Below are 27,087 nucleotides of genomic sequence, written 5' to 3' on the forward strand. Positions count from 1 at the left end.
AGGTGGAGGGAGAAGGATTTTCTGTTTCAGTGGAACAGCAGGGGAGAGGCAAATTGTTCCATTAACAGGAATGTGCTACAGATTGCTTGGTGGATGTGAAAAAGCTATGATATTGGCCGAATGAAGAAGCACTAACTGACCGCTCTGCAGTCTGGCAACCTGTGCTAGGAGCAAGTTGGAAGGCCGCAGTGTATGTCAGGCGAGGACATCAGCAGCAATGCATTGTATATGACTGGGAAGCAGCACCGTCATCAAGGCTGCTACTCACTTATACAGAGCAAACGTGTCCCTGCTTCATCATCCTAATTCACGATACTTTCTAACCCCTCTCTCAGGATGAACATGGATGCTGTCAAAGCTCGGAGGAAAAGGAGGCCGCCGCTTCCTCGAGAATCGACCGACACCGCCGAGAGTCAGCGGCAATGCCGTGAGATCAAGCTTCTTCTCCTTGGCACCAACAATTCAGGAAAAAGCACTATAGTGAAGCATATGAAGATAATCCACAATGGTAGCTTTAACTTAGAGGCCTGCATGGAGTACAAGCCCTTGACTCCCTGACAAGAATCATAAGAGCCCTGGCAACCCTCAAATTTGAGATTCACAACCCCGACAGCTATGAGCTGTTTGCACTGACTAGTCCTGCTGGAGCAAAGGGGTTCATGAAGAGGCCCGGCTTGACCCAGGTTTCAAGAGTGCTTTGTTGCCCAATGAATGCCACTTGAGGATAACACGGCTTACTATCTTAATGAACGGATCGCATTTCGCGGTTGACTATATCCCTAACCATTAAAGACATTCTCCAGTCCTGAGACATGACAACTGGATCAGAAAACATGTTTCCTTTAAAGAGCTGACATTCAAAATGGTAGACGTGGTGGACGGTGCTCTGAACGAAAAAGGGGTTCACGTTTTAAGGGGCCAGTGGCTATCACCTTAGCTGTATGCCATAATCAAACGTAAGTACAATGGCTTTCATTTGTATATCCTGGTGTCCACCAACTTCCTCCTGACAAACTCAGACTGCCTAGAGCAAAATCTAATGCATATTTAAGGCCCATGAAAGTTTAGGAGGCCTCACAGTGACATAAGGGTTTAAGGGGGGGGAACAAGGGCTTTCTATTTTTTTTTCCTTTGGGCTTTAAAACCCACATGGGTATCACCCCCGGGAAAACTTGAAAAATTCCCCTGGGCCCGATTTACTTTTCAATTGCTGCAATTTTTAAAAAGGGTTCAGGCAAAACGCGGGATCCCTTTTGGGCCCCCATTTGAACAAAATTAAGGGGGGAAGAAAAGGGCCTTTTCGGAACGAAAAAAAAGGCCCCGGGGTGAAGGTTTTGGGGGGGGGGGGGGGAAGGTTTCCCTCCCTCCTGAGGTGGGGGGGGGCCCGTGTGATTGGCGGGGATCGCCAACATCATGACCCCCCTCAAAAAGGTGCATCTGCTTCCCCGCGTACTTAAATCTGTTTCCCCCTACGGGGCGAAGCTGGAAGGCCCCTTTCCCGGGGCCTGGGTTTTCGGGTGGGAAGAACGGGAGGTTCGCCCGGGGGGGCGAGGCTAGCATGGGGGCTGAAGATTGTCCCGGATGGCTTACGAAGGGCGCAGGCCCAGGGGGGGGTTCAGTGGCCCGGCTGATGGAAATCCTGCTGGGTGGGTGCTGCTGCTAGCCAATGCGCTAAAGCTTTGACATTTCAGGTACAAGCGTTCCGGGGAATGCGGCTATAAATAAACTTTTTCCTTGAACGGGCAAAAATGGCTGGCAAATGAGCCTTTTGGGGGCAGTGACTGCGCCTGGTGCCGGGTCAGCGAGTCCTTTCTGGTGCAAGGGGTTTCTGACAAATCTTCTACAGGTGTGTGCGTAAGGGTGGGCTAGGCTTTCGGAAAGGGTTCCTGATTCTGATCCTGGGCTCGTTTCCCAGTACCCGGCCATTGTGAGGAAAAACCTTAGCAGGGCTTTAGCAGGTTAACGGTTGTCCGGGGGAAAAAAGGCCCTGGCGATCCGGGGGAATGCGGTGTGGGGCACGGGGTCGGGACTTTGAATGGCCGCAACCCCGCTTTCGGAGTGTGCAGGACCTTCCTGCGGAATCGACGTGGCCGGCAAACCGGCTCTGGGTGAACGGTTAATTTGGGGCATCGGCGTCATGTTGGGGCTCGGCGGGTAATGTGCGGGGGACTGCAGGTTAGAAAGCAAGGGGGAACGTGAGCATATGGCAGGGGCGTCTCTGGCTTTCCCCCGGTGAACTAAAATTTTCTGGCGTAAAGGGGAGGTTGGACGGTAGTTGGAGAATCGGAAATTCCCTGTTTTTTTAAAAATCCCAAACCGGAATGTGTTACTTTCCAAGTAAACGGGGCCATTTCTGGAACCTTTTTTCCGGCAAAAAACCCCAATGGGGAAATTAACAAGCGCGGATTAGGCGTTAACTAACCGTAAATTTTCCAATGTAAGGGGCATAACCGATTGGCTTTCCAAGACCTGTTACCATCGGTTTACGAGATTCAGGCCAGTGTCGCAAAATTTTGGAACAAAAAATTTGGAAAATCCTTCAAAAGAGAAAATAACATTTTTTAATTTTGAAAAGGGTTGTAAAAAATGCCAATGGTATAAAAAGGGAAACGGATAAAAACGAATTAAGTGAAATGCTTAAGTGGGTTGTCTAAAGGCCTGCCCCGGCAACAGGACCTGCGAGGCCGGCGGTGAACGGGTCCTTTTTGGGGCCTGATTCGGCTGGGGTGTGTTTTGGGGAGGGCCAGTGAACGTGTCGTGGAAGGGCAAATGTGCGAATTTTTCGAGAATGGAGGAACCGGTTCAAAGTGAAAGGTATCGACGGTATTATGGAAAACGTAACGATGAAACAATGTCGGTTTGATGAGCCTAATTTTGGCAAGAAAGTGCTTTTTAACGAAACCCTTGCTTAACGGAAAAACTGGTCTTTTTCGTTTTAACCGATTTTCATAGAGAATGATAAATAATATTATGTTTTTCAGGGCCTAAAAGGGGCGTTCAAACGATGTGGCAGACCGGGGTCTTTAAAACGGCAATCATCGCACGAATATTTGGGGATTTAATAAGGATTGGGTTAAATGGTTACAATACAGTGTGGCGTAATCCGTTCCTTCCTGGAACTTTGGTTTTAATGTGTTATACGAAATACAATGAATTTTTCCTTTGAAATTGATAATGTTTCAAAAAAAAATCCCCGTTAAAATATTTAATATTTCATTATAATTTTAAAGTTACAATTTTCTTAAATATCTTCTTTTTAAAAATTTTAAAAATTTATGTCGTCTATATTTGGCGGTTTAAAAAAAATTAACCTTTAACAAATTATAAGAAATTATTTTAATTCAAGTTTTTTGGAATAATTTATAAAATAAATCAGTGCTGTTTATTTTTTTTTTATATTTTAAAAATTTTTTTTTTTTATTTTTTTTTTTAAACCCTTTTTTAAAAACCCCCCATTTTTGGGGGTTAAAATTAAAAAATTTTTAATTTTTAAAGGCTTGGCGCGGTTCTTTTCACTTTCATGTCTCTAGTGATTTTTTGTGAGTTCAGCATTATAGGGCCAAGTTGAATATGAATGATATCAATTGGAAAGGGCTTAAATCATGTAAACGTTATGTTTTACCGAGAGATCGTTTCTTAGGTAGCCACGTGTATTTTAAAGTTGATGTAAATGGGTATACATGCAAACCATATGAAACTAGATCAATTTTGATATTTACACGATTAAAGCGGCTGAAATACAGTATCGGAAAGAGCTGTGTTGGTACTCGGCATATAAATAACTTTTAATCAAGTGCCATAGACAGCGAGAAACCGCTGTGCTCAACGCGGAGGTTTTTAATAACTTTTCTCGTGAGCTTTTAAAGTTCATTGTGCATTTTGGTATATAAGAGAGAATCGTTAGTAGGAAGTAGTTCGTCTAATAATATTGTTCTTAGACCATAGGTATGTAAAAAGGCTTCGACATTTAAACGATTAACGTGTTAACAAAGACCAGGGTCTTATGAATTTTAAAGGCAACTTATATTCTCAAACCCCTTTGAATGGTGTGGGGTTGGTTTAATAATCGTATGATTTTCCGATTTCATTAAATAAAAAGCATGAATTGTTACAATAAATATTTTAACACTAAAGTTTGTTTCCCAAGCGTTTAAAATTGGCGGTCAAATGTGTTCGCCTTGCAGGGGGCTTCGTGGTTCTCGCTATTGATCAACTGAAGTTTAATACCAGAGGTACCCATGTTCTGTGAAAGAAAGTTTGTTTCCATTTAAAATTAACGGCCAAATGTGTTCTCATGGCGGTGAAAGAAAATTTATTTCCCCGGATTTATAAAAGGAGGCACACTTCGGGTAATTGAATATTTCACTTTATAGAGTTTTTAAGACAGTTACAGCTACGCAGAACTATACATGACTAAAAAGCATGAAAAGTGTTTATAAAATTAGTTCTTGTGTCGTGAGTTTATATCTTACCGCGGGTCTGTGAATATTTTCAGAAAGTTTGCACATAAGCATAGTTATGACTGCAAGATAAGTGTATATTTAATTTCACAGTATTAATTTTGAACCTAATGTTTATAAAATAAACTCACGTGTCCTAAGTTTATAAATACATTTTCATACTTTTATAGTTTCATATTTACATAAATTATATTTTCATAGTTCATATTTTCATATTTCCATACATCATATTTGGGGCGGGGATTAATGCCATCCATCATATTTGGGGGCGGGGCTTAAAGTCATCAATCAAATTCACACCTCTTTTGACACTAACTATCTTAATGTACTACTGTGGATTAATGTAAATACGTGAGCTGCCATCCGCAATTAGACATCGCATTTCGAATCAGATTTTGGTGATTCCCGAACAGATCTCTTGTGCGATCCTTCCACAGTATCTCTTAAAATTATTTAGTTCAAATTGGTTATACAGATTGAGCCAGTTGAGCCATTGATGGCGACATTTCTTTGTAGCTAATTCGTTACTTTCGTGCTCCACAAAATATTGTGAAGTATTAATAAATGAAATATTTCAATACTTGATCGAATAATAACAGCTGATTTAAGGATTTCACCTTTTCTTTCTCAAATGTGCTTACGTATATCAAGGCAAAGTACAGGGATAAACCTTTATTTTCCGTCTACTCCATTTTAATTAAGTCAAACCAAAGAAAACATTTAAGGCTATTAAATGTGATCTCAAGAAAAGATGAAGGTTAATTCTAATACTAATAACAGGAGCGATTATAATGATACAGTGCAAAAGTAAATACTAATTGAAAGAGCCGGGAATCCATGAGTGAGGCGTCTTATTTTGTTTAACTCTTACTATCGTATAGTGCATTCTGCTTGTCGGCGTTAGTTATATATCTATATTTATATTTTTTAGACATCAGATACTAGAAGTTGCTGATGAACCCTTCTCTTCATTGTCAGTCTGTAGAAGCGAAAAAATAAAAGCAATAAAAGTTACAACAGACGTCATTGAAGTGGATCATGAGTTTGTGTAATGTTAATGAAAATGGCCAGGAGGGGTCACTAGAGAGGTGAGTGTCAAATGCTTCGAAGCTTCGATACGATTTCCGACACAATTGCTTCAAACGTTTTGATGCTTCGTGAGGCTTCACTCCGCCCATCACTAACAACAACTACTACGCCCTGGGTGTCGGCCTAACACCCAGGCTGTCTGCTCAGCTGCAGCGAGCCTATTCTCGCTCGCTCGCTCGCTCACTCTCTTGTACCGGCACACGCTCTCTCTCTCTCTCTCTTGCTTGCTCCCGTAACCTCCGTCTTTCTTTCTTTCACCTCTTTCTCTTTTTCTTCCTCCTCCCTAAAGTTAATCTCACCTGTGCACTTAGGTGACAAACGGCCACACCGCAGATCGCCCTGAGACGCTACAGCCACCACGCCCCCTCGCTAAGCCGCGAGTACGGTGATTATTCATTTAAAACAAAGCGGCCTTTGCTGGAAGAGCTGTGGACCCATTTCACTACAGTCACTAAAAATCTTTGTTCGGAAAACACCTCAGTACTCAGATGTTCCTAGGAAATGAAAGACATATCGCTGTTATCTTTTTTCTTGAAAGGAGAGTCAATTATTATGCAGGCTGAGAGGGGTTCACAGACTTTTTCATATGACTGTAACTGCCATTCTTTTGTTTTCTTTTTGATGACCTCGCATATTCAGATCTCCTGTTTAAAATGCATTGCCAATTTGATTTTGACGTACCCCCTGTAGTCCAAACATTTCAAAGTTACCTTTTACACTTTTATTAACTCACAGCCTGTTCCGCTTCATGGACTTTTAAGCCTGGTCTTTCATAAACGCACTTACTGCTACAAACTCATATGATTTGTGTTCTCTTTCACTCTCATTTGAGGTTTTCACTCTTTTGTAACTTACTCTTATTATTATAATCTTTTAATTTATTAGTCTTATGTTTTTAGTTTCCAGTTCTCTAGTTTGATTCTATATTTGTTTTTTGTTTTAGTATATTTTTTTACTTTGTTGACTTTCCTATTAATATCCAGCCCATCTTATCCCTTAGTCTTATTAATATCACTGCCTGTTTCTGATTATGAGTTTGTAAACCTCAACTTCTTAAGCTCCTTGTTAAAAGTCCACGACTGACCTCCTTGTTTGCCCTCCAATGACATCAGTGGATCCCACGCCAGGGGTGCAGCTGCCATCTGATTTAAACATCACCCTGATGCCCCTTAGCCCTGTGCCCCTCCATCTTAAACCCAATTTGAGCCTCATGTTAAACTCTCTGATCTCTCCAGTCCTCCCAGTAGTGTCTTGTGTCACAGACAGCACTTCTGATAAGACCACCGGGTGTCTTCTACTCCTAATCTTAGCTCCTCCATTTTCACTCTTTTCTTACACAATTGCCAGCCTGCTCTTACTTTTGTCACTTACTGTGACGTTGACAATGACAACTGGATCTGCAACTCTCTGTAAAACAGCCAAGCCACATGCCCTCCAGCCATAAAGCAGCCCACTGTGTGCGACTCGTTTGCTGTTCTTCATGTTTGAACTCTGAGTTAGTTAACTTTCACTTGTGTTATTATTTATTTCTCTGACCTTCACTTAGAATGTTTTCTTTAAATATTTCTATTAGTGACTCCTTTGATTTCTTGTCAGATTTCTCTGAGCTCATTAAACTCCTCTTCAGATTTCACTTTTACTGAACTCCTCAGACTCACTCGTGTCTTCTCAGCCTCAGTTATCTCACTTGACTCCATAAAATGACCAAACACTTGACAAAGTTCTCACAAGTCTCAACTCCACAATGGCCTTGTTGGTCCTACAATTGCAGTCCTTAGCCATCAAAGGTCTCCTGGGTTTGCAGGTTTCTTCAGATTTTATGTGTGAATAAAAATCCTGGTTGTCGATGTGATGTCCTCTAAATCTCAAGGACTGACTCGTATACAAGTGAGCATTCAGACTGTCTCCTTTATTTGTTGATCTCTTCAAGCCCAAACTCCATTTTGAATTGAAGTGTTAAATTAAACCTTTATTTGAATGTTTTTGTGACATTCATATTTGTTTAATTAAATCTCTGAGTGTCACCTACTGTATCAATATGAAGACCAGTGTGACAGAAACAGTAAGTTGTGTCATGGAATGTGAAACAAATGTGTTGTATAAATTTAATCACTCAAAACGACACCACGAGCTGAGAAAGTGGAAGAAAATTCTGATAAGACCCCCATGTGTCCTCTTGTGTGTCCAAACAGAAACAGCTGGGGGCGACACTGAGTGAAATTAGGAGGAGACTTGAACAGAAAGAGAAGAAACTGAAGGAGACGAGGAGGACAGTGGAGGAGATGAAGGTGAGTGGAATTAAGATGACACTTCATATCAAAGAGAGGAGAAAAACTAAAAGGGTTGTGAGAGTTTGTGGTGATGACGTGTGAGGACAGGGAGATGGAGAAGGAGAGAAGATGGTTTATTGTGTCCTTCATGGCGTTTCACTGCTGACAGCATTTCATGTTTTAGTCATTAGGAATTCAGACCACAAGACCCTCATGTCCTCGGGTTCCTCATTCCTCCACTTAAAGGTGACTTCACTCCCCCTAACAATAACTCATAATGAAGGTTGACACTGATGTTCTGAGTTGGATCAGTCAACACAGCATTCCCTAATGGACTTTCTCTGTTCATTCTGATATGTCGCAGCTTTATTGTACTCCATAAGTGAAGGTGTTAGTCTTCTGGACTGAGTCCCAATAACGCGCCCCTCCACCTGTTTACATGCTGATCTGCTGAAACGGCCCGATTGCTGCCACTCACCTTCCTAAACTAATGTAAGGACAGGCCAATATCAGCCCATGAAGAGTCCTGCTGTACGTTCAACTATTGATCTCATCAGCTCTAATCAGTCAAATGAATATATACAGTATACGTCAAAAAGACAATTATAAGGAAATTTCAGAAAAGAAGGAAAAAATAAACAATTAAAAAAGAAAGACACAAAGATGAAAATGACAATGACATTCAACACACAATAACCGCCATACACGTGAATAAAAATATAGAGAGTGAAATACACACCTCGAGCCCTTCTGAAGTTCACACAATACTCCAGAGTTCAAGTTGTCTGATTATAATTTGTAAATGAACTGTAGAAGATGGCCAATGAAAGAATCTGAAAATTAAAAAAGAAAATGTTATCCCAGTCAGTCCTGAGACTTTATAATAAATGGACTGCAGTGAGCTCACCGAGTCTGCTAGTTGGGATTAAATTCAAGATTCACGTCCGTGGAGACAATCGCTGACCTTCACCTATTTAGACAGGTCTTCAAAGATGGAGTTCCTTTTTATAGATGCTGCTCTGTTGAGCAAGTGTTCCTGTCTTTTTCCTCCAATTGTTGGATTTGGCTATGTATATACAAAATAGACAAGAACAGGGAATTCAGCCCAACAAAGCTCGCCAGACCTATCCACTTAATTCTTCTAAAATAACATCAACTTATCACTACTTAGTAGCTTGTTCCAAGTGTCTATGGTTCTTTGCATGAAGAAAAACTTACTAATATTTGTGCGAAATTTACCCTTAACAAGTTATCAGCTGTGACTCGTGTTCTTGATGAACTCATTTTAAAGTCAGAGTCTCGATCCACTGGACTAATTCCCATCATAATTTTAAACACTTCAATCATGTCACCTCTTAATCTTCTTTTCCTTAAACTGTATGGCTCAGCTCTTTTAATCTTTCCTCATAACTCCTCCACTGTAGCCCTGAATCAGCCCAGTTGCCCTTCTCAGGACCTTTTCTTGTGCTGCTATGTCCTTTTTCAAGCCTGAAGATCAAAACTGCACACGGGACTCCAGATGATGCCTCACCAGTGCATTTTAAAACTTGAGCAGAAAATCCTGTGACTTGTACTTCACACATCAAGGCGCTATATAACCTGACAGTCTGTTAGCCTTCTTAATGGCCTCTGAACACTGTCTGGCAGTTGATAGCTTAGAGTCCACTATGACTCTTAAATCCTTCTCATAAGGTGGACTCTCGATTTTCAGACCCCCTTTGTGTATTCAGATCTCACATTTTTACTTCCTATGTATAATTCTTTACATTTACTGACAATGAATTTCATCTGCCACAAATCTTCCCAAGCCTGTCTGCTATCCAAGTACCTCTGTAATGATATAACGGATTCCAAATTATCAGCCAATCCTCCTGTCTTGGTATTATCTGCAAACTTAACCAGCTTGTTACTTATATTCCTATCTAAATCATTTATAGATATTAACAATAGCAATGGCCCTAGCACTGACCCCTGCTGGTCACCACTCTTAACATCGGCCAGTTCTGATGAGGTTCATCACACCATCACCCTCTGCTTCCTGTGTCTGAGCCAATTCTGCACCCATCTAATAACATCACCCTGAACTCCCACTTCTTTTAACTTGATGGCCAACCTCTCATGTGGCACCTCATCAAATGCTTTCTGAAAGTCCAGATAAATAATATCATAAGCTCCACTTTGATCCACTTTTGTTGCCTCCTCATAGAATACCAACATGTTAGTAAAACACGACCTCCCTCTTCTGACCCCACACTGACTGTTCAGTTAAACTCCTGTCCTTGTCATGTGTTGCTCAATCTTATGTTTAATAAGTTCTTCTATTAATTTTGGTGTGATTCAGCTTACTGGCCTATCGTTGCTTGTATTTGCCCTGTCACCCTTTTTAAATAATGAAATAATATTTGCCGTTTTCCAGTTCTTCATGATTTCCCCATTACTTTCACTGTCTGTATTTTTTAATTCCCATATACTATTCTTGATGCACTTCACCTCCTCCTTGACTGTTCTTTTACTACTAATATACTATAAGAATCTCTTAGGGTCATTTTTCACCTTATCTGTTATATTCCTCTCCAGCTGTCTTTTAGCCTCCCTGATATCCTTCTTACTGGTTGCCCTCATGTTCTCATACCCCTTTCAATTCACAATGGAGTTTTTAGTCTTATCCGACTGTTTTTTCCTTTGCAGCTTTTTTATTAAATCTTCATGAACCCACTGTGTAGATTTTTAAAATTTCCCATAAATTCCATATTTTGGTATGTGCCTGTCATGCATTACATGTAAAACATTTTTAAACCTGTTCCACTGCTCCTCGACTGTCTCCACACTTAAAAGCTTATCCCAGTCCATTGTCCTTAGACTTTGCTGCATCTGCTCAAAATGTTTCCTATCAAAGTTAAACTTGACAGTTTTAGTCTTTGCACAATAACACCATATATATTTTATTTTCACACAGTTACCTTATAACAGACCAGCTTTAACAACAATACCCTTTCTTCTTCTTCTTCTTCTTCTTCTTCTTCTTCTTCTTCTTCTTCTTCTTCTTCTTCTTCTTCTTCTTCTTCTTCTTCTTCACCACCCCCTCTCATTCTCCACTCCAGATTAACATTGTCCTGCTCCACTCTCAAACACAGGATGACCAGGAGAGGCTCTTTTTAATGACCACCCTGTGTAACACAACCAGGGTCCTCACAGGACAATAGTGCTGTCCCCTGGCAACTTGTGCCAATAGCTCCCATAGATCCTACAGAGCCGCTTATTAAGACTGCATATCCCATACAGACCAGCAAGTGCCTTAAGAAGATGTTGCTATCCAGAGTACCAGGGGAATACTAGGTAGGGAATACTCCTAACCACCCTTCTCCTAATTCAAACTCTCCTCTACATTGTTAAAATACTAACAAAAGTGTCTTGTGACTTTTATTTTTAAACAGGTGACTCAATTCAATATTTTTCTCCTTTCCAACAGCTTTCTGTGGAAAGAGTGATGAGGGAACATGAGAAGAGCTTCACTGATCTGATTCACTGCGTTGAGGAAACCCACAAGAAATTAAAAGAGAAGATCAAAGAACAAGAAAAGAGAGAAACGGAGAAAGCTGAAGGAGTCATGAAGCAAATAAAGAAGGAGATCAAGGAGCTGAAGAGGAGAGAAGCTGAACTGAAGGACCTTTCAGAGACCAAGGACCATCTCCACTTCCTGCAGGTTAGAGCAACACTTCACAGGGAGTCTGATCAGACTGGGGTGTGTGGGACCTGAGAGACTTCAAAATCAAGAGAGCTGAGGAGTTTTTACAAATGGCAAGAACAGACCACTCAGACCAATTTCATATTTACCTACTATTTCCACAATTTTTGCAAAGATCTGAAAGCTCAGCCTTCACCAGCATGATAGGGAGGTAAATCTACAGTTGATTGTTTGACGAAGCAAATTTATACGACATTTATTCCAAATAAGCCTCATTTTAAATGACACCACCTGAGAAAAGAAAACACCAACTCCTTCATATCTTTAAACACGTCATGTCATCTCCTCATGTCTCTGTCCTTTGATGACCTTCAAATCCTTCAGCATTTCCTCACAGCTGAAACCCCACAGTCCAGTCTGGTCTCTCTTCTTCTTCTTGACTTTCTTTTCTGCTTTTTTTGTCATTTCTCTAACACACAATATTCCTAATGTGGTCTCACAAGTGTGTTCTACAGAGCAGATTACAGAACTGTGATGAGCGCACAAAAGGCTCCCAAGTGTTTTTAGTTGTGGACCTTCTATTATAAAATTATATCGAATAGTGTGTGTAAGTCTTTGGATTAATTTAATTGCCAAATGTCCCTCTTTGGACAAAAATAGTATCTATCTATCTATCTATCTATCTATCTATCTATCTATCTATCTATCTATCTATCTATCTATCTATCTATCTATCTATCTATCTATCTATCTATCTATCTATCTATCTATCTAATTAACTTCATCTCAGTACATTAAAGAGCGCAATGCCTTGTTTTGTCTGTTAAGTCAGTTCTTCACCTGCCTGTCTGTTGCCCTCTCAGTCCACTTATCTACAGTCTGATGCCTCACCTCTTACAGACTTCTGCGCTGTTTGAAAGTCCAGGCAGATGACATTTTTTGGTGCTTTAAATTGAAACATCCATCCATCCATCCTCTTCCGCTTATCCGAGGTCGGGTCGCGGGGGTAGCAGCTTAAGCAGAGAGGCCCAGACTTCCCTCTCCCCGGCCACTTCTTCCAGCTCTTCCGGGAGAATCCCAAGGAGTTCCCAGGCCAGCCGGGAGACATAGTCCCTCCAGCGTGTCCTGGGTCTTCCCCGGGGCCTCCTCCCGGTTGGACGTGCCGGAACACCTCACCAGGGAGGCGTCAGGAGGCATCCTGATCAGATGCCCGAGCCACCTCATCTGACTCCTCTCTCTACTCTGAGCCCCTCCCGGATGACTGAGCTTCTCACCCTATCTTTAAGGGAAAGCCCAGACACCCTGCGGAGGAAACTCATTTCAGCCGCTTGTATTCGCGATCTCGTTCTTTCGGTCACTACCCATAGCTCATGACCATAGGTGAGGGTAGGAGCGTAGATCGACTGGTAAATTGAGAGCTTTGCCTTACGGCTCAGCTCCTTTTTCACCACGACAGACCGATGCAGAGCCCGCATCACTGCGGATGCCGCACCGATCCGCCTGTCGATCTCACGCTCCATTCTTCCCTCACTCGTGAACAAGACCCCGAGATACTTGAACTCCTCCACTTGGGGAAGGATCTCTCCCCAACCCTGAGAGGGCACTCCACCCTTTTCCGGCTGAGGACCATGCTCTCGGATTTGGAGGTGCTGATTCTCATCCCAGCCGCTTCACACTCAGCTGCGAACCGATCCAGAGAGCTGAAGATCACGGCCTGATGAAGCAAACAGGACAACATCATCTGCAAAAAGCAGTGACCCAATCCTGAGTCCACCAAACCGGACCCCTTCAACACCCTGGCTGCGCTTAGAAATTCTGTCCATAAAAGTTATGAACAGAATCGGTGACAAAGGGCAGCCCTGGCGGAGTCCAACTCTCACTGGAAACGGGCTCGACTTACTGCGCAATGCGGACCAAGCTCTGACACCGGTTGTACAGAGACCGAACAGCTCTTATCAGGGGTCCGTACCCCATACTCCCGAGCACCCCCACAGGATTCCCGAGGGACACGGTCGAATGCCTTTTCCAAGTCCACAAAACACATGTAGACTGGTCGGGCAAACTCCCATGCACCCTCCAGGACTCTGCTAAGGGTGAAGAGCTGGTCCACTGTTCCGCGACCAGGATTAAAACCACACTGTTCCTCCTGAATCTGAGGTTCGACTATCCGACGGACCCTCCTCTCCAGAACCCCGAATAGACTTTTCCAGGGAGGCTGAGGAGTGTGATCCCTCTATAGTTGGAACACACCCTCCGTCCCCTTTTAAAGAGGGGACCACCACCCCGGTCTGCCAATCCAGAGGCACTGTCCCGATGTCCATGCGATGTTGCAGAGACGTGTCAACCAAGACAGTCCTACAACATCCAGAGCCTTAAGGAACTCGGGCGATCTCATCCACCCCGGGGCCCTGCCACCAAGGAGTTTTTTGACCACCTCGGTGACTTCAGTCCCAGAGATGGGAGAGCCCACCTCAGAGTCCCCAGGCTCTGCTTCCTCATTGGAAGGCATGTTAGTGGGATTGAGGAGGTCTTTGAAGTACTCCTCCCACCGACCCACAACGTCCGAAGTCGAGGTCAGCAGCGCACCATCCCCACCATATACGGTGTTGACACTGCACTGCTTCCCTCCTGAGACGCCGGACGGTGGACCAGAATCTCCTCGAAGCCGTCCGAAGTCGTTCTCCATGGCCTCTCAAACTCCTCCCATGCCCGAGTTTTGCCTCAGCAACAACCGAAGCCGCGTTCTGCTTGGTCTGCCGGTACCTATCAGCTGCCTCCAGAGACCCACAGGACAAAAAAGTCCTATAGGACTCCTTCTTCAGCTTGACGGCATCCCTCACCGCGGTGTCCACCAACGGGTTCGGGATTGCCGCCACGACAGGCACCGACCACCTTGCGGCCACAGCTCCGGTCAGCCCTCAACAATAGAGGCACGGAACATGGCCCATTCGGACTCAATGTCCCCACCTCCCTCGGGGCGTGGTTGAAGTTCTGCCGAGGTGGGAGTTGAAGCTACTTCTGACAGGGGACTCTGCCAGCCGTTCCCAGCAGACCCTCACAACACGTTTGGGCCTACCAGGTCTGACCGGCATCTTCCCCCACCATCGAAGCCAACTCACCACCAGGTGGTGATCAGTTGACAGCTCCGCCCCTCTCTTCACCCGAGTGTCCAAGACATATGGCCGCAAGTCCGACGACACGACCACAAAGTCGATCATCGACCTGAGGCCTAGGGTGTCCTGGTGCCAAGTGCACATATGAACACCCTTATGCTTGAACATGGTGTTCGTTTTGGACAATCCATGACGAGCACAGAAGTCCAATAACAAAACACCGCCGGTTCAGATCGGGGGGGCCATTCATCCCAATCACGCCCTTCCAGGTCTCACTGTCATTGCCCACGTGAGCATTGAAGTCTCCCAGCAAAACGAGGGAATCCCCAGAAGGTATGCCCTCTAGCAACCCCTCCAGAGACTCCAAAAAGGGTGGATACTCCAAACTGCTGTTCGCGATACGCACAAACAACAGTCAGGACCCTTCCCCACCCGAAGGCGGGAGGCCACCCTCTCGCCCACGGGGTAAACCCCAATGCACAGGCTCCAGTGGGGGCAATAAGTATGCCCACACCTGCTCGGCGCCTCTCACCGGGGGCAACTCCAAAGTGGTAGAGAGTCCAGCCCCTCTCAAGAAGATTGGTTCCAGAGTCCAAGCTGTGCGTCGAGGTGAGTCCGACTATATCTAGCTCAGGCTCCTTCCCCTTCAGAGAGGTGACATTCCACGTCCCAAGAGCCAGTTTCTGTAGCCGAGGATCAGACCGCCAAGGTCCCCGCCATCGGCCACCACCCAACTCACACTGCACCCAACCTCCTTGGCCCCTCTCATAGGTGGTGAGCCCATGGGGAGGAGGAGAATTGAAACATTCTACCATAAATAACAAATGAATGAATGAAAAGTAATCTGTCTATGTAAACCCATGACGACCGTCCACCACACTGATGTTTAGTTCAGAGGAGGTCCTTCTTATTAATTTTACTTTTTATTTCTCCTTTTCCCCTCTTCTCTCCTGATGCAGACTTTCTCATCTTGCTGTGTCTTTCCTGCTAATAGAGACTCGATAAGCTTCACTGTCATGGCTGATTTTTCTTCTGAGGGCCTGAGAAAGGAGCTGTCAGGTCTGAAAAAGAGCCTGGAGAAGATCAGCCAGTGGGACATCCTGGCAAGAACTCCATCAGGTGTGGCATCTGCTTTTTGGTGTTCATTGTTAGAGTCTATTAGGAGGACCAAAGTGACAATCACAGGGACAGTGAGATGCATGAAGAAGGCCTGCTCTTTTACATTTATCTCTAAGTCTTTATTTTTTAGAATTTTTTATAAAGTCCCTTACAGTGACTAGCTGAATGATATCACACTCTCATAGTTCTTGAATGTTTAAAGTAAATGTTAGATTTCTTATTAGCATAGTGAAACACCAGTTTTTTAAACAGTGTCAATGGTACAATGGTACATCTATCTGTTTTGAATATGTTGTACATTTATGAACCTCAGTGCACCAGACATGCCAATCCTTACATTCCTCTTTCTCTGTGTGTCGTGTTTCTTCTGTTTCTTGGACATTGCTGCCCTCTGGTGAACACTAGATGACATTATGCCTTGGCACGACGTCAGACAGTTTACACTGAACAACATTTTTTTTTTTAAAGTCTTGCTTCCTGAAAGGTTTTTGCTGATTGTGACAGGTACCCACTGGTTATGCACAAATATAGTTTTGGTTTTACTACATCACATACTCTGACATGGGTAGGTGGCCTCTACAGTTCACAGTGGCTTCTCCGGACCAAAATAGTGTTTTTATGAAGTATTTGTTATTCTATTTTTTTCTGTTTTTTCAGTAGTACATGGACATCAGAACAACTAGTGTCCATGTATATCAGTGTGATACGCTTCTCTGCTACTGATATTCATATAAAAACATAAAGAATAATCTGTGGGACAAACTGTATGACCTGGGCCTGCTCCGAGAACCGGACCTTCAGCCCCTGGTGTCGCCTGATGGCAGTGGATGAGGGAGAGGCGCATGGAGGCGATGCACGAGGAGGTGGAAACACGGAAAGCGAGTGGGAGTCTGTGCTAGGCTAAAAGCTAACCCTAGCCGGCCGGTGCTCCTGTCCATATTACTTTCTAATGTCTGCTCCCTGGACAATATATTGGACTACATTCGACTCCAGTGAACTACCCAGCGTGAGTTTAAAGACTGTTGCGCCATTCAGTTAGATGGGCTAGCTGTGTTTTGAGTGTGACCCGACATTTGCGCGATAGACATATGCGCGCCGACAAAATAGCGCCGATTAAAACGCGCCGTCAAAATCGCGAAACTTTCATTAAATGTGAATTACTAGTTTAAAGCATATATAATAATGTTTATTTTAGAAGTCAATATTATGAGACGTGGCATGCCATCAGCACGGCACGCAGATAGTCCTTAAGATCACACCCTGCATATGTAGGAAGAATTGCAGCAAGTGCGTCCCACTCTCTTGGCCTCTCTCGCGATTTTGTCATGGCGATTTTGTCGATGTGCATTTGTCGAAAACCAGTTAGTTGGTTTGTCGGTACTCACTTGTCCGTCGCGGTTTTGTCGGGGCGCATATGTCTATCGCTCTTTTGTCGGTGAACCGTTTTGAGCCAACAGAAATGCTACTCTGTGCGGTAAGACACGCAGCGGTGAACTATCTGCTTATATCAACACGAAATGGTGCAGCAACTCTGTGCTTGTTTCTAGCTACTGCTCACCACTAGTGGAGTTTGTGATTGTTAAATGTAGACCTTTCGCCTCGGGAATTCATCACCATCCAAATAATTGGAGTTTACATACCTCCCAGTGCTAATGCTAAGGAAGCACTCTGGGAACTGTACAACGCCATCACAGACATACAGAACACACACCTGGATGGACTGGTTATTGTCACTGGAGATTTCAATCATGTGAATCTCAAGTCAGTGCTCCCTAAATTCCATCAGGCTGTGGACTTTGCAACAAGAGGGATGAACACACTGGATCTTATTTTTTCAAACATTCCTGCCGCGTACAGGGTGGAGCCCTGCTCCCACTTCAGAAACTCAGATCACATCTCTGTCATGTTAATTCCAACATACAGACTGCTCGTCAGTTGCACCAAACTGGTTCTGAAGCAGGTGAGAACCTGGCCAGCAGAAGCCATCTCCGCTCTTCAGGACTGTTTGGGTGCACTGACTGGGATATGTTTAGAGAGGCTGCAACCAACAGCGACTGTACACATCATCAGTGACCTGCTACATCTCTAAGTGCCTCGATGATATTACTGTCTCCAAGTACATCACTGCACGCTCCAACCAGAAACCATGGATTACAAAGAAAGTATGTGTACTACTCAGGACCCGGGACTCTACCTTCAAGGAAGGTGATGAAATCACTCTGAGAACAGTGAGGGCCAAACTATCCCGCACCATCAGAGCAGCAAAGCGCGCACACACCCATAGAATCCATGGACATTTCCTACATGACAAAGATGCACGGAGCCTGTGGAAAGGCATCCAGGTTATCACTAAACAGGACAACACCACCCACCTGTGATGCCTCCCTTCCAGATGTGCTGAATAAATTCTATGCATGGTTTGAAGCACAGAACAACATGATGATGACAAAAACTACCTCTCCTCCTAGTGACCAAGCATTAAATCTGACTGTGGCCAATGTGAGAAATACTCTACGAACAGTCATCCCATGGAAGGCTGCAGGACCAGACAATATTCCTGGCAGAGTACTAAGGAAATGTGCAGACCATCTAGCAGACATTTTTACTGACATCTTCAACATCTCCAACCTGCCTCAAAGCCACCACCATAGTTCTCGTGTCCAACCTCCATGACTACCGTTCTGTTGCACTCACTCCCGTTATCATGAAGTGCTTCGAGAAGCATGAGGCACATCAAAACCCTGCTGCCTCCCTCACTGGACCCCCTGCAGTCTGTTTACCGCCGGAACCGTTCAACAGATGATGCAATAGCCACCATTCTCCATCTGGCTCTTGCTCATCTGGACAATAAGGACACATACGTTCAAATGCTGTTTATCGACTTCAGCTCAGCATTCAACACAATCATTGCTCAGCAGCTGACGGATTAGCTGAGCCTGCTGGGACTGAACATCTACCTCTGTAACTGGATTTTGGACTTCCTGACTGAGAGACCTCAGTCAGTCAGGATTGGAAACAACATCTCCAGAACCACCATACTGAACACTGGAGCCCCTCAAGGCTGTGTGTTCAGTCCATTACTGTTCACACTGCTGACTCATGACTGTGCAGTAACGCACAGCTCTAATCACATCATAAAATTTGCCGATGACACAACTGTGGTGGGTCTCATCAGCAATGACATACAGAGGTGCAGTGGTTAATGGACTGGTGTAAAGCCAATAACCAATCTCTGAATGTAGACAAAACAAAGGAGATGATTGTTGACTTTAGGAAGAATAAGAGTGACCATCTGACACTGAACATTGACGGCTCAACTGTGGAGGTCGTCAACAGCACCAAATTCCTGGGTGTCTACCTGGCAGAGAACCTCACCTGGTCCCACAACACCAGCTCTTCAGCCAAGAAAGCCCAGCAGCGGCTCTACTTCCTGCGTAGGCTGAGGAAAACCCATCTTCCATCAGCTGTTCTAACAACATTCTACAGAGGAACCATAGAGAGCATCCTGAGCAGCTGCATCACTGTCTGGTTTGGAAATTGTGCAGTCAGGGATTGCAAAGCCCTACAACAGATAGTGAAGACAACTGAGAAGATCATCTGTGTCTCTCTTCCCTCCATCATGGACATTTAAACCACACACTGCATCCTCAAAGCCACCAGCATTGCGAATGACTAACACACCCTTCACATTCACTGTTTACGCTCCTGTCATTGAGACAAAGGTACCGAAGCATTCAGGCCCTCACCACCAAAATTTGTAACAGTTGCTTCCTCCAAGCAGTCAGACTCCTGAACACTCATGGACCGATCTGATATCTGATATAAGTGTTCTGTTCTGCAGTGTTGCACATGTTTGAATATTTGACTCACATGCACCTTGTTATATATGATGTGTCTTTATGTTATGTGGATTCTTCGTTGTCCTGTGTTTTATTTAGCACCATGGTCCTAGAGGAACATTGTTTCGTTTCACTGTATGCTGTACTACTGTATATGGATGAAATGACAATAAATACTCTTGAATCTTGAATCTTGAACATAGGACTTCTGAGAAATAGACATTTATATGTTTACTGACAATAACGTATTTAGTCACATTTATGTTTCGTATAAGCTATTTAATTCAACAGAATTAAAACTGTTTTGCTCCTGATTTTCTTTCGCATTCAATGTCTGGTGCATCACATTGCATTGACAGATTCCACCTGCCCTGATATCGTTTCTCCATCGTAGCAATGTCCTGGTGAAACTGTGTTCGTCACTGACAGCACCGAGATTTGCAGGGAAGAAGTCCAAGTGTGAGTGGAGGAAATGAATCTTGAGTGACATGTTGCACTTCATTGTCTTGTATGCTTTGAGAAGTTTCTCAACCAGCTGAATGTAGTTTGGGGCTCTGCAATTGTCCAGAAAAGTGTCAACAATGTCTCTGAAGACTTTCCTGGCAATTTTTTCTGGCCCAACTAACTGATCTTCAAACTGTTTGTCACTCATAACATGTCTGATCTGGGGGCCAACAAAAATGCCCTCTTTGATCTTGGCTTCAGTTATTCTTGGGAACATCTGTATTAAATAACGAAAACCTTTGCCTTCCTTGTTCAGTGCTTTCACAAAGTTCTTTATGAGTCCCAGGTTTATGTGAAGAGGAGGCAAAAATATCTTTGCTGGGTTGACAAGCGATTCATGTGTCACATTTTTCTGTCCTTGAACTAACTTTTTAGAGAGTGGCCAGTTCTGTTGAGAATAGTGCGACCTTTATGACACGGCTGTTGTCTCATTCACAGATGAGACAACAGTACTTTGTATAGCCAAGCTGCAGTCCTAGTAACAGAGCAATGACTTTAAGATCTCCACAGATATTCCAGTTGTACCTGCGATACTCAGCGTGCTTCAGCAACAGTTTCATATTTTCATACATTTCTTTCATTTATGCTCCATAGCCAACAGGTACTGAAGGATAAACTTTGACAATGTGTAGTAGAACAGCTTTCAGGATTAACATTGACGAATCAATGAAGAGATGCCACCCAACCCACAACCCAAGGCAGAGAACAATCCTTCGACTGTCGACTTGTGCAAAAAATACGGTAATATCATAATGTCAGCCTCGAAACACAGAAACTTTAATACCTGGTGACAGCAAACACCATTCCAGCTCGGCTTTTGCTTTTGACAGACCCAAATCTCTGACCAAATTGTTCAATTCGGACTATGAAATGTGAATCACCTGATGTGCATGGTTCAAAATCCGGGTCGATGTCATTGTCAGTTCCCTGCATTGCAGTTTCTTCATCTGGTTTGTCTAAGGTCCAGTCCTCTGGTAGTTTAAGAATTGGAAGACTGTCATCATGTGGTATGGGTCTCATAGGAAATTCAATGGACTTCTTGTTTTTGGCGGAGAAACCAGACACATTAGTCAAACAGAAGTAACACTCTGTCACATGGCCCTTCTATTCTCACCATATCATTGGAACAGCAAAGGCATCGTCTTTCGCGTGACTCTAAGCACAGCAAATGTGAGGCATCCATTCCTTGTCTTGATCACCAATTTTGCATCCGAAATACAGATGATAAGCTTTCTTCACAAGAGCAGTCATCCAACATCTCTGAAGCGCAAGTGTATATTCGCCACAGATATAGCAGAATGTATCGCGGCTGTTACAACATTGATGAGACACCAAAACGTCTATAGTATCAAGCTTACTTACTGTTCTATTGCTACAGATACCATACTAATACTATACATACACACTGACTATCTATATTAAACAAATGAGCAGGATCGGTGTATGTAAGCTTCTGATCATGATGTCAATCTAAAATGGCTATGTACACCACAAAGTTTAGTGCAAGCTGTAGTATTATACTGTTTATTAGCACTTCTGTCTATTTGTGTCTCAGTAAATCAGCACTGCCAAGCTTCTACCTGTGGACATGTTGCAAAATACAGCACATTGTGTTTTTATCAACTGCTATTTATTCCAATGGAACAAGAACAACAACAGTTTTCCTGGAGACATCCATCCTGATTTCCTGAATATTTTACTAGAATGCGGTCAACTCATGTGTGACGTCATTCCCAACCCCAACATCCTCATTCCGAGATAAATGGAGAGCAGCATTAATTTTACTTGAAAATAAATTCTGCAACAAGAACATAGGGGTACAGTTGGAATTTGGTGGGCGTAGATTTCATACAAATGTTGGAAAGTATTTCTTTATGCAAAGAGCCAGCCATAGACACATGGAATAAATTACAAGTATTATGGTGGAGAACAGGACTTTTGGGACATTTAAATCTTGACTTATTTTGGACAGTTGAGGTGAATAGGATGGATGAGCTTATTGGAATAAATGGTCTACTCTCACAATTGTTTTAATGTTTTCAACTAATTTCAAACTGAAGTTAAGCAAACATTTACAGCTCATATTGAAGAAGTTTAACAATGGACATCCACCACTGATAAAACCACTCTGGTGTATGCAAGCCTCCTTTATAGCATGCTGAGACAGTGTCAAGCTCATTCAGACTTGCCCAGGATGTCAACTTCCACAGAACAGCTTCCAACCCGGCCTGATTCCATACCTGGACATGCCCAGGCTGCATAAACCATTTCAATTATGGGAGCGAAAATGTAAATATAAGAAAAAATCATGACAAAACTCTGAAACAGTACATGATGGGTAGATGTTGATGTGATATTCATAATCAGCACCCAAAAATCTATAAGAAACACCCAACAGTGTTCAAGAAGCAAAAACTTTGTTGTGCAGTGATTGGTTATGTACATAGAGTTACTTTTTCTGTTTACTCCCTTAAAAGTTACTTCTTCATTTGACATTAGAATTCCTTGCATTTGCTCTGCATAACAACCAACATAAAATAAGGAACAGAAAGTTGTGTTAAACTGGCAGGGACTGCTCAACATACAAATGAAGTGTTGTGAAGCTGAAAGCAGTGAAGACATAAATGAAATTGAATTGGGATTAACTTCAGTGCTTTGTGATATCATGAAATCTGAATGAGCTTCGGTTGTCTTCTCTGTCCTTTACATTCTGTCAGATGTTCTCCTCATTAAAAGTTCACGTTAATCCATTTTCCGCCATGCTTCCACAGGCTCCTGTGTTTTCTAAGTGTGATGTTGTATACTCAGACTCATTACACCCACTGACAATAAAGAGAGTTTCACACAGCGAGAGCATTTCTTCATATATTTTGGTGGAAAAGATCAGCAAATTAGAGAAGTGCATTAGAACCCTGACCACTTCAGGACCACCCAAACACTCCACTGAGTGCACATAACAAATTCACAAGTGAAACACATTAACAGACTTTACAAATTATAAACTACTAGCAGAATACCCGCGCTTCGCAGCGGAGAAGTTATGAAAAAAAGGTAACATTTTAAAAATAATGTAACGTGACTGTCAATGTAATTGTTGTAGGCTTATTTTAGTATTGAGAATGATGAGTATGATTGTAAATGTTATGTATGAGAAATACACATTTGTAGGACGTAAGGATCTCTTTGTAAACAACGCTTGCAGTTCTGCCCTCAGGCTGTAAAATGCCTGCTGAGCTTACTCTTGAACATGCAACGTACAGTCGGCCGTGTGAGAAGCAATCTTGCATCAAGTCAATGCCGATCTTTTTTTGAGACTGGCCCTGTGACTCATTTATTGTCATAGCGAAGCAGACCCTTACTGGAAATTGGAGGCATTTGGATTGGAATGGGAGGCCAGAGGGTATGAGAGGGATGCGAGGAATAAATCCAGTCTTCTCTGAGCCTGTTTCAGTGAAGACAGTTGCCTCAATGAGGTTCTTGTGTAGAGATTCGATCTAAAGCCTGGTGCCATTACAAAGTTTTGGTGGTTGTAAGTTTTGTAGTAAAGTGGTGGAGTAAACGTAAAGGCAGGAGTCACCAGCAGGCAGATGTGAAGCAAGGCGAACAATAACAGGCTTGAAGCGGGTGGAAGACGAATGTTCTCTTCGTTCCCTTGTACTAATTCATGTCTGAGAAGTAAGCTTTACTAAACCATGCAAAAGCATGCTTTGTTTTAGCAAACAGAAAAATATTTGTGCAAAGGACTCAAGGTCTGAGCATTCCACAGATGAGTCTGCCTTATCACGTTTTCCCTTAGCTTACATCTGAACGCAGTAACAAAAGGAGCCAAGAAATCAAGTTGCACAAGGCGTGCTGAAGGGGCTCAAGGATTGTGTATAATAAATGTGTTGACTGTTACATTTTATAATGATATTAAATCACGCATTCTAGGGGTATAAAACTGGACCCCACCCAACAGACGGGGTTCAGTAAAGCCCTGACGCTGTCATGTATATTTGATTGTTTGCTTTTCTGAAACTCTTCTCACTGTGAATCTAAAAGAAATAAAGCTGCTTTATAACCACACCTGCTGTCGGGTTGAAAACTTCGTCCACAAGCCATAGAGTAATGAAGAAGGGAGCAGTGAGCACGACGAACAGCTGAGGACAGTAAGGAAGCGAGTGAGGAGGCACATGAGCACGGGATGTCATTAATGTATATAGGCAGGGAGCCAACCACGTGGTAGGTGTGTTGAAAAAGGAAGGGGGACTGGGGGTGGCCCTTGTGTGTGAAATAAATCTTCTTTTAATGGAAATAAGGAATGAAACCGACAAAAGGAGAGGTCAGTTGCTTAACTTCCTTATGGCGTAATGGTGAGAACCGCCAAAAAGAAGACGTTATTTTCAAAAGTTCATTACAGGACACAACACGAAATGAAACATACTTAACTTTTGTAAGTACAGTGTAAAGGATGAGCACGGGAAAATTGGAAGTAGCAGAAATAGTAAGGAGGGGTTTCCCCAATCTATATATACAGTTTAAGTGGTACACCCGTTTCCCTCCTTGGGTGTTGTAATAGGACATGAATCATACCTAACTTTTATAAGTACACTGCAAGGAATGAGCATGCAAAATTTCAGCTTCCCACATATATGGAAAGTGCGAGAATTAGTGATGAGTCAGTGAGGGCTTTGCCTTTTATATGTGTAGATAGCAAAATACCCGCGCTTCGCAGCAGAGAAGTAGTGTGTTAAAGAAGTTATGAAAAAGAAAAGGAAACATTTTAAAAATAATATAACCAGCGGGAAAGCAAGGATGACTCCGTAATAAGGACGGTTGGGTGCACATAGAAGGGGTGCCTGCTAACCTAAAAGGGATATTCAGAGCTGACGGCTTTACTTGTCTGTTGTGGAGCGAGCGTCGGCCATGAATGTTACGCTAACGCCGAGTCACCTGGGTGAGACAGACTTCATTCTTCAATAAAGGAACTGTCGCCGAGCCGGTGAGACCGCTTCTTTACATGTAAATTAAGTAAACGTGTCCGTGGCGCACATCAGGATTGGTCGCTGGATTCACTGCAGACTTCCCAGGCCATGTGATTATAAACTTTTAAAAGAAAGTTCAGATAAAGGACTGGGGAATGTATGGGGATTGTGTGTGTCTGGGTGTCTAATTTATATGTGTATATAGTTGTAATATAGGTTAAGTACATGTGAATTTATTTGCGCTGTTTATAAATAAGAGATTCTTTCCGTTTCTTTACCTTGCTTTCTTTCTTTCCTGCTTTCTTGAATTGTTTCGTTTTTGGCAGCGTCTCTATTAAGTTGTGGATTTGTCTGCGAGTATTTAGCGACAGTGTGACGAAGTTGTTTCCGTCTAGCTGCATCAGAAAATGTACCATGACGTCTGACACGCCTCCTTTTTACTGTTTCCTCACAGCTTGGAGTGCTGCTGACGGATGGCCTTATATGGGCAGGGGGTCAATTACGTGGGAGGCGTGGGTATGGGGGACACAACTCCGCCTCACACGGCGACCGAGCTGCAGGCTATGGACATATATATGCACATAAGTAGGATTCAGTTATGACCATTACTCGTAGAATTGCGAAATGAAACCTGCTTAACTTTTGTAAGTAACCTGTAAGGAATGAGCCTGCCAAATTTCAGCCTTCTACCTACACGGGAAATTTGATTATTTTGATGCAAGTGTTCTGGAGATGAAGATCAATAACGCAAGTGAGGTAGCTGATGTGCCAGTGGTAGCCAGCGGTTCACCTGGGAAGACCGCCACTTACGATGAGAAGAGTTACAAATCAGATTGCGTCGCACTGCCACGCGAAGACAGGCCAGGCAGCTGGCTTGCCACACATTCTTACCAGCCATCGAGCTGCTCCTACACAGCCACCAGAGATATTGAACAGACACCAACAACAGCCACAGCAACAGATGTTTTACATTGATTTTCATGTGAAATCTCATGTGAAATTGAGTTGCCTGCAAAAAATATTCAGCCCTCAAAGAGTTAAGTCGTTAATGTAACAATCGAAGAGACATCTATGATTCTTCTCAGCAGAAAATTTCATTTTAAAACTAACATTTCAGACATCTCTCTGGGTAAAATCAAAGTAGTACGCACACACAACAATGAAGAGCTGGCCATGTTAACATCTGCAGAGTTCAAAAAAACTGACCTGGCTGGAGAAACTACTGGAACTGTGCAGGTGAGTTATGAGCTTCCAGACGTCTCCTTGTGGATTGTTGTGTTGTTGTTTTAGTAATTGTTGAAGTGATGATAAAGTGTCTCGTTATTACGCTAACTTTGAACACAGAAAGGGCAGTTCTTTGTGTGTGAATTATTTGCAAGGAGATCAGATCATGAAATTTTTAATCCCTGAATTTTAATTGCTGCTTTTAGGGTTATTTTATATAAGTGATCACTTCTTCAAACCATATATTAAAAAGGCTGAGAAAGCTGTGGCACCTAATGCTGTAATGTAACAACAGTTGCCTTGATAACAAAGGGCCTTCATTTACTAGACATTCATTCTAGAGCTCCTGCAACTGTATGCATTCAAAATAAACACGACGAGTAATCACAGAGACAACTCTCAATGCTGTGCTAAGTAATTTTATTTATTTCATAAAATAGAAATTAACTATTGATAAATACAAACAAGCAAACTATTGGATTACAACCTGACAATAGAATTAGGATGTTGTGACTCAGGTGGTTTGTTATTTCATTTCAAAATCTGTCTTTGATGCTCTTGTTCGATGCTGCATTGTGCAGCTTCCTTTTATTTTCTTTTTCATGTTGTAGACAAAAAGAGATCTACTCTGGAATTTGAAAATGTGAACAAACTTGTGTGCCTTAGCAACTGTTTAAGAAGGTTAAAATACATATAAGAGTGGCCTTGACCAATGTTACAGACATGTCCAAAATACTGTCTGTTGTTTATCATCATTTTGACAATAAATGAAATTTCTGAAATACTCTAAGAATTATTTCCAGTATATAACGATACTGAG

At 42.9% G+C, this 27,087-nt stretch overlaps 1 protein-coding gene across 1 annotated transcript in view; it reads left to right on the top strand.

Moving 5' to 3' along the window:
* Positions 1–27,087, top strand: part of LOC120529046 (tripartite motif-containing protein 16-like) — a 71,772-nt gene that overhangs the window by 39,297 nt on the left and 5,388 nt on the right. Inside the window, exons 3-6 of the mRNA XM_039753107.1 lie at positions 7,742–7,837; positions 11,289–11,522; positions 15,577–15,807; positions 17,660–17,739. Of these exons, the coding sequence (XP_039609041.1) occupies positions 7,742–7,837; positions 11,289–11,522; positions 15,577–15,807; positions 17,660–17,739 (641 nt within the window). The remainder of the gene's footprint in view (positions 1–7,741; positions 7,838–11,288; positions 11,523–15,576; positions 15,808–17,659; positions 17,740–27,087) is intronic.

This window comes from Polypterus senegalus, chromosome 4, assembly GCF_016835505.1.
Source record: "Polypterus senegalus isolate Bchr_013 chromosome 4, ASM1683550v1, whole genome shotgun sequence".
Taxonomy (NCBI): Eukaryota; Metazoa; Chordata; class Cladistia; order Polypteriformes; family Polypteridae; genus Polypterus; species Polypterus senegalus.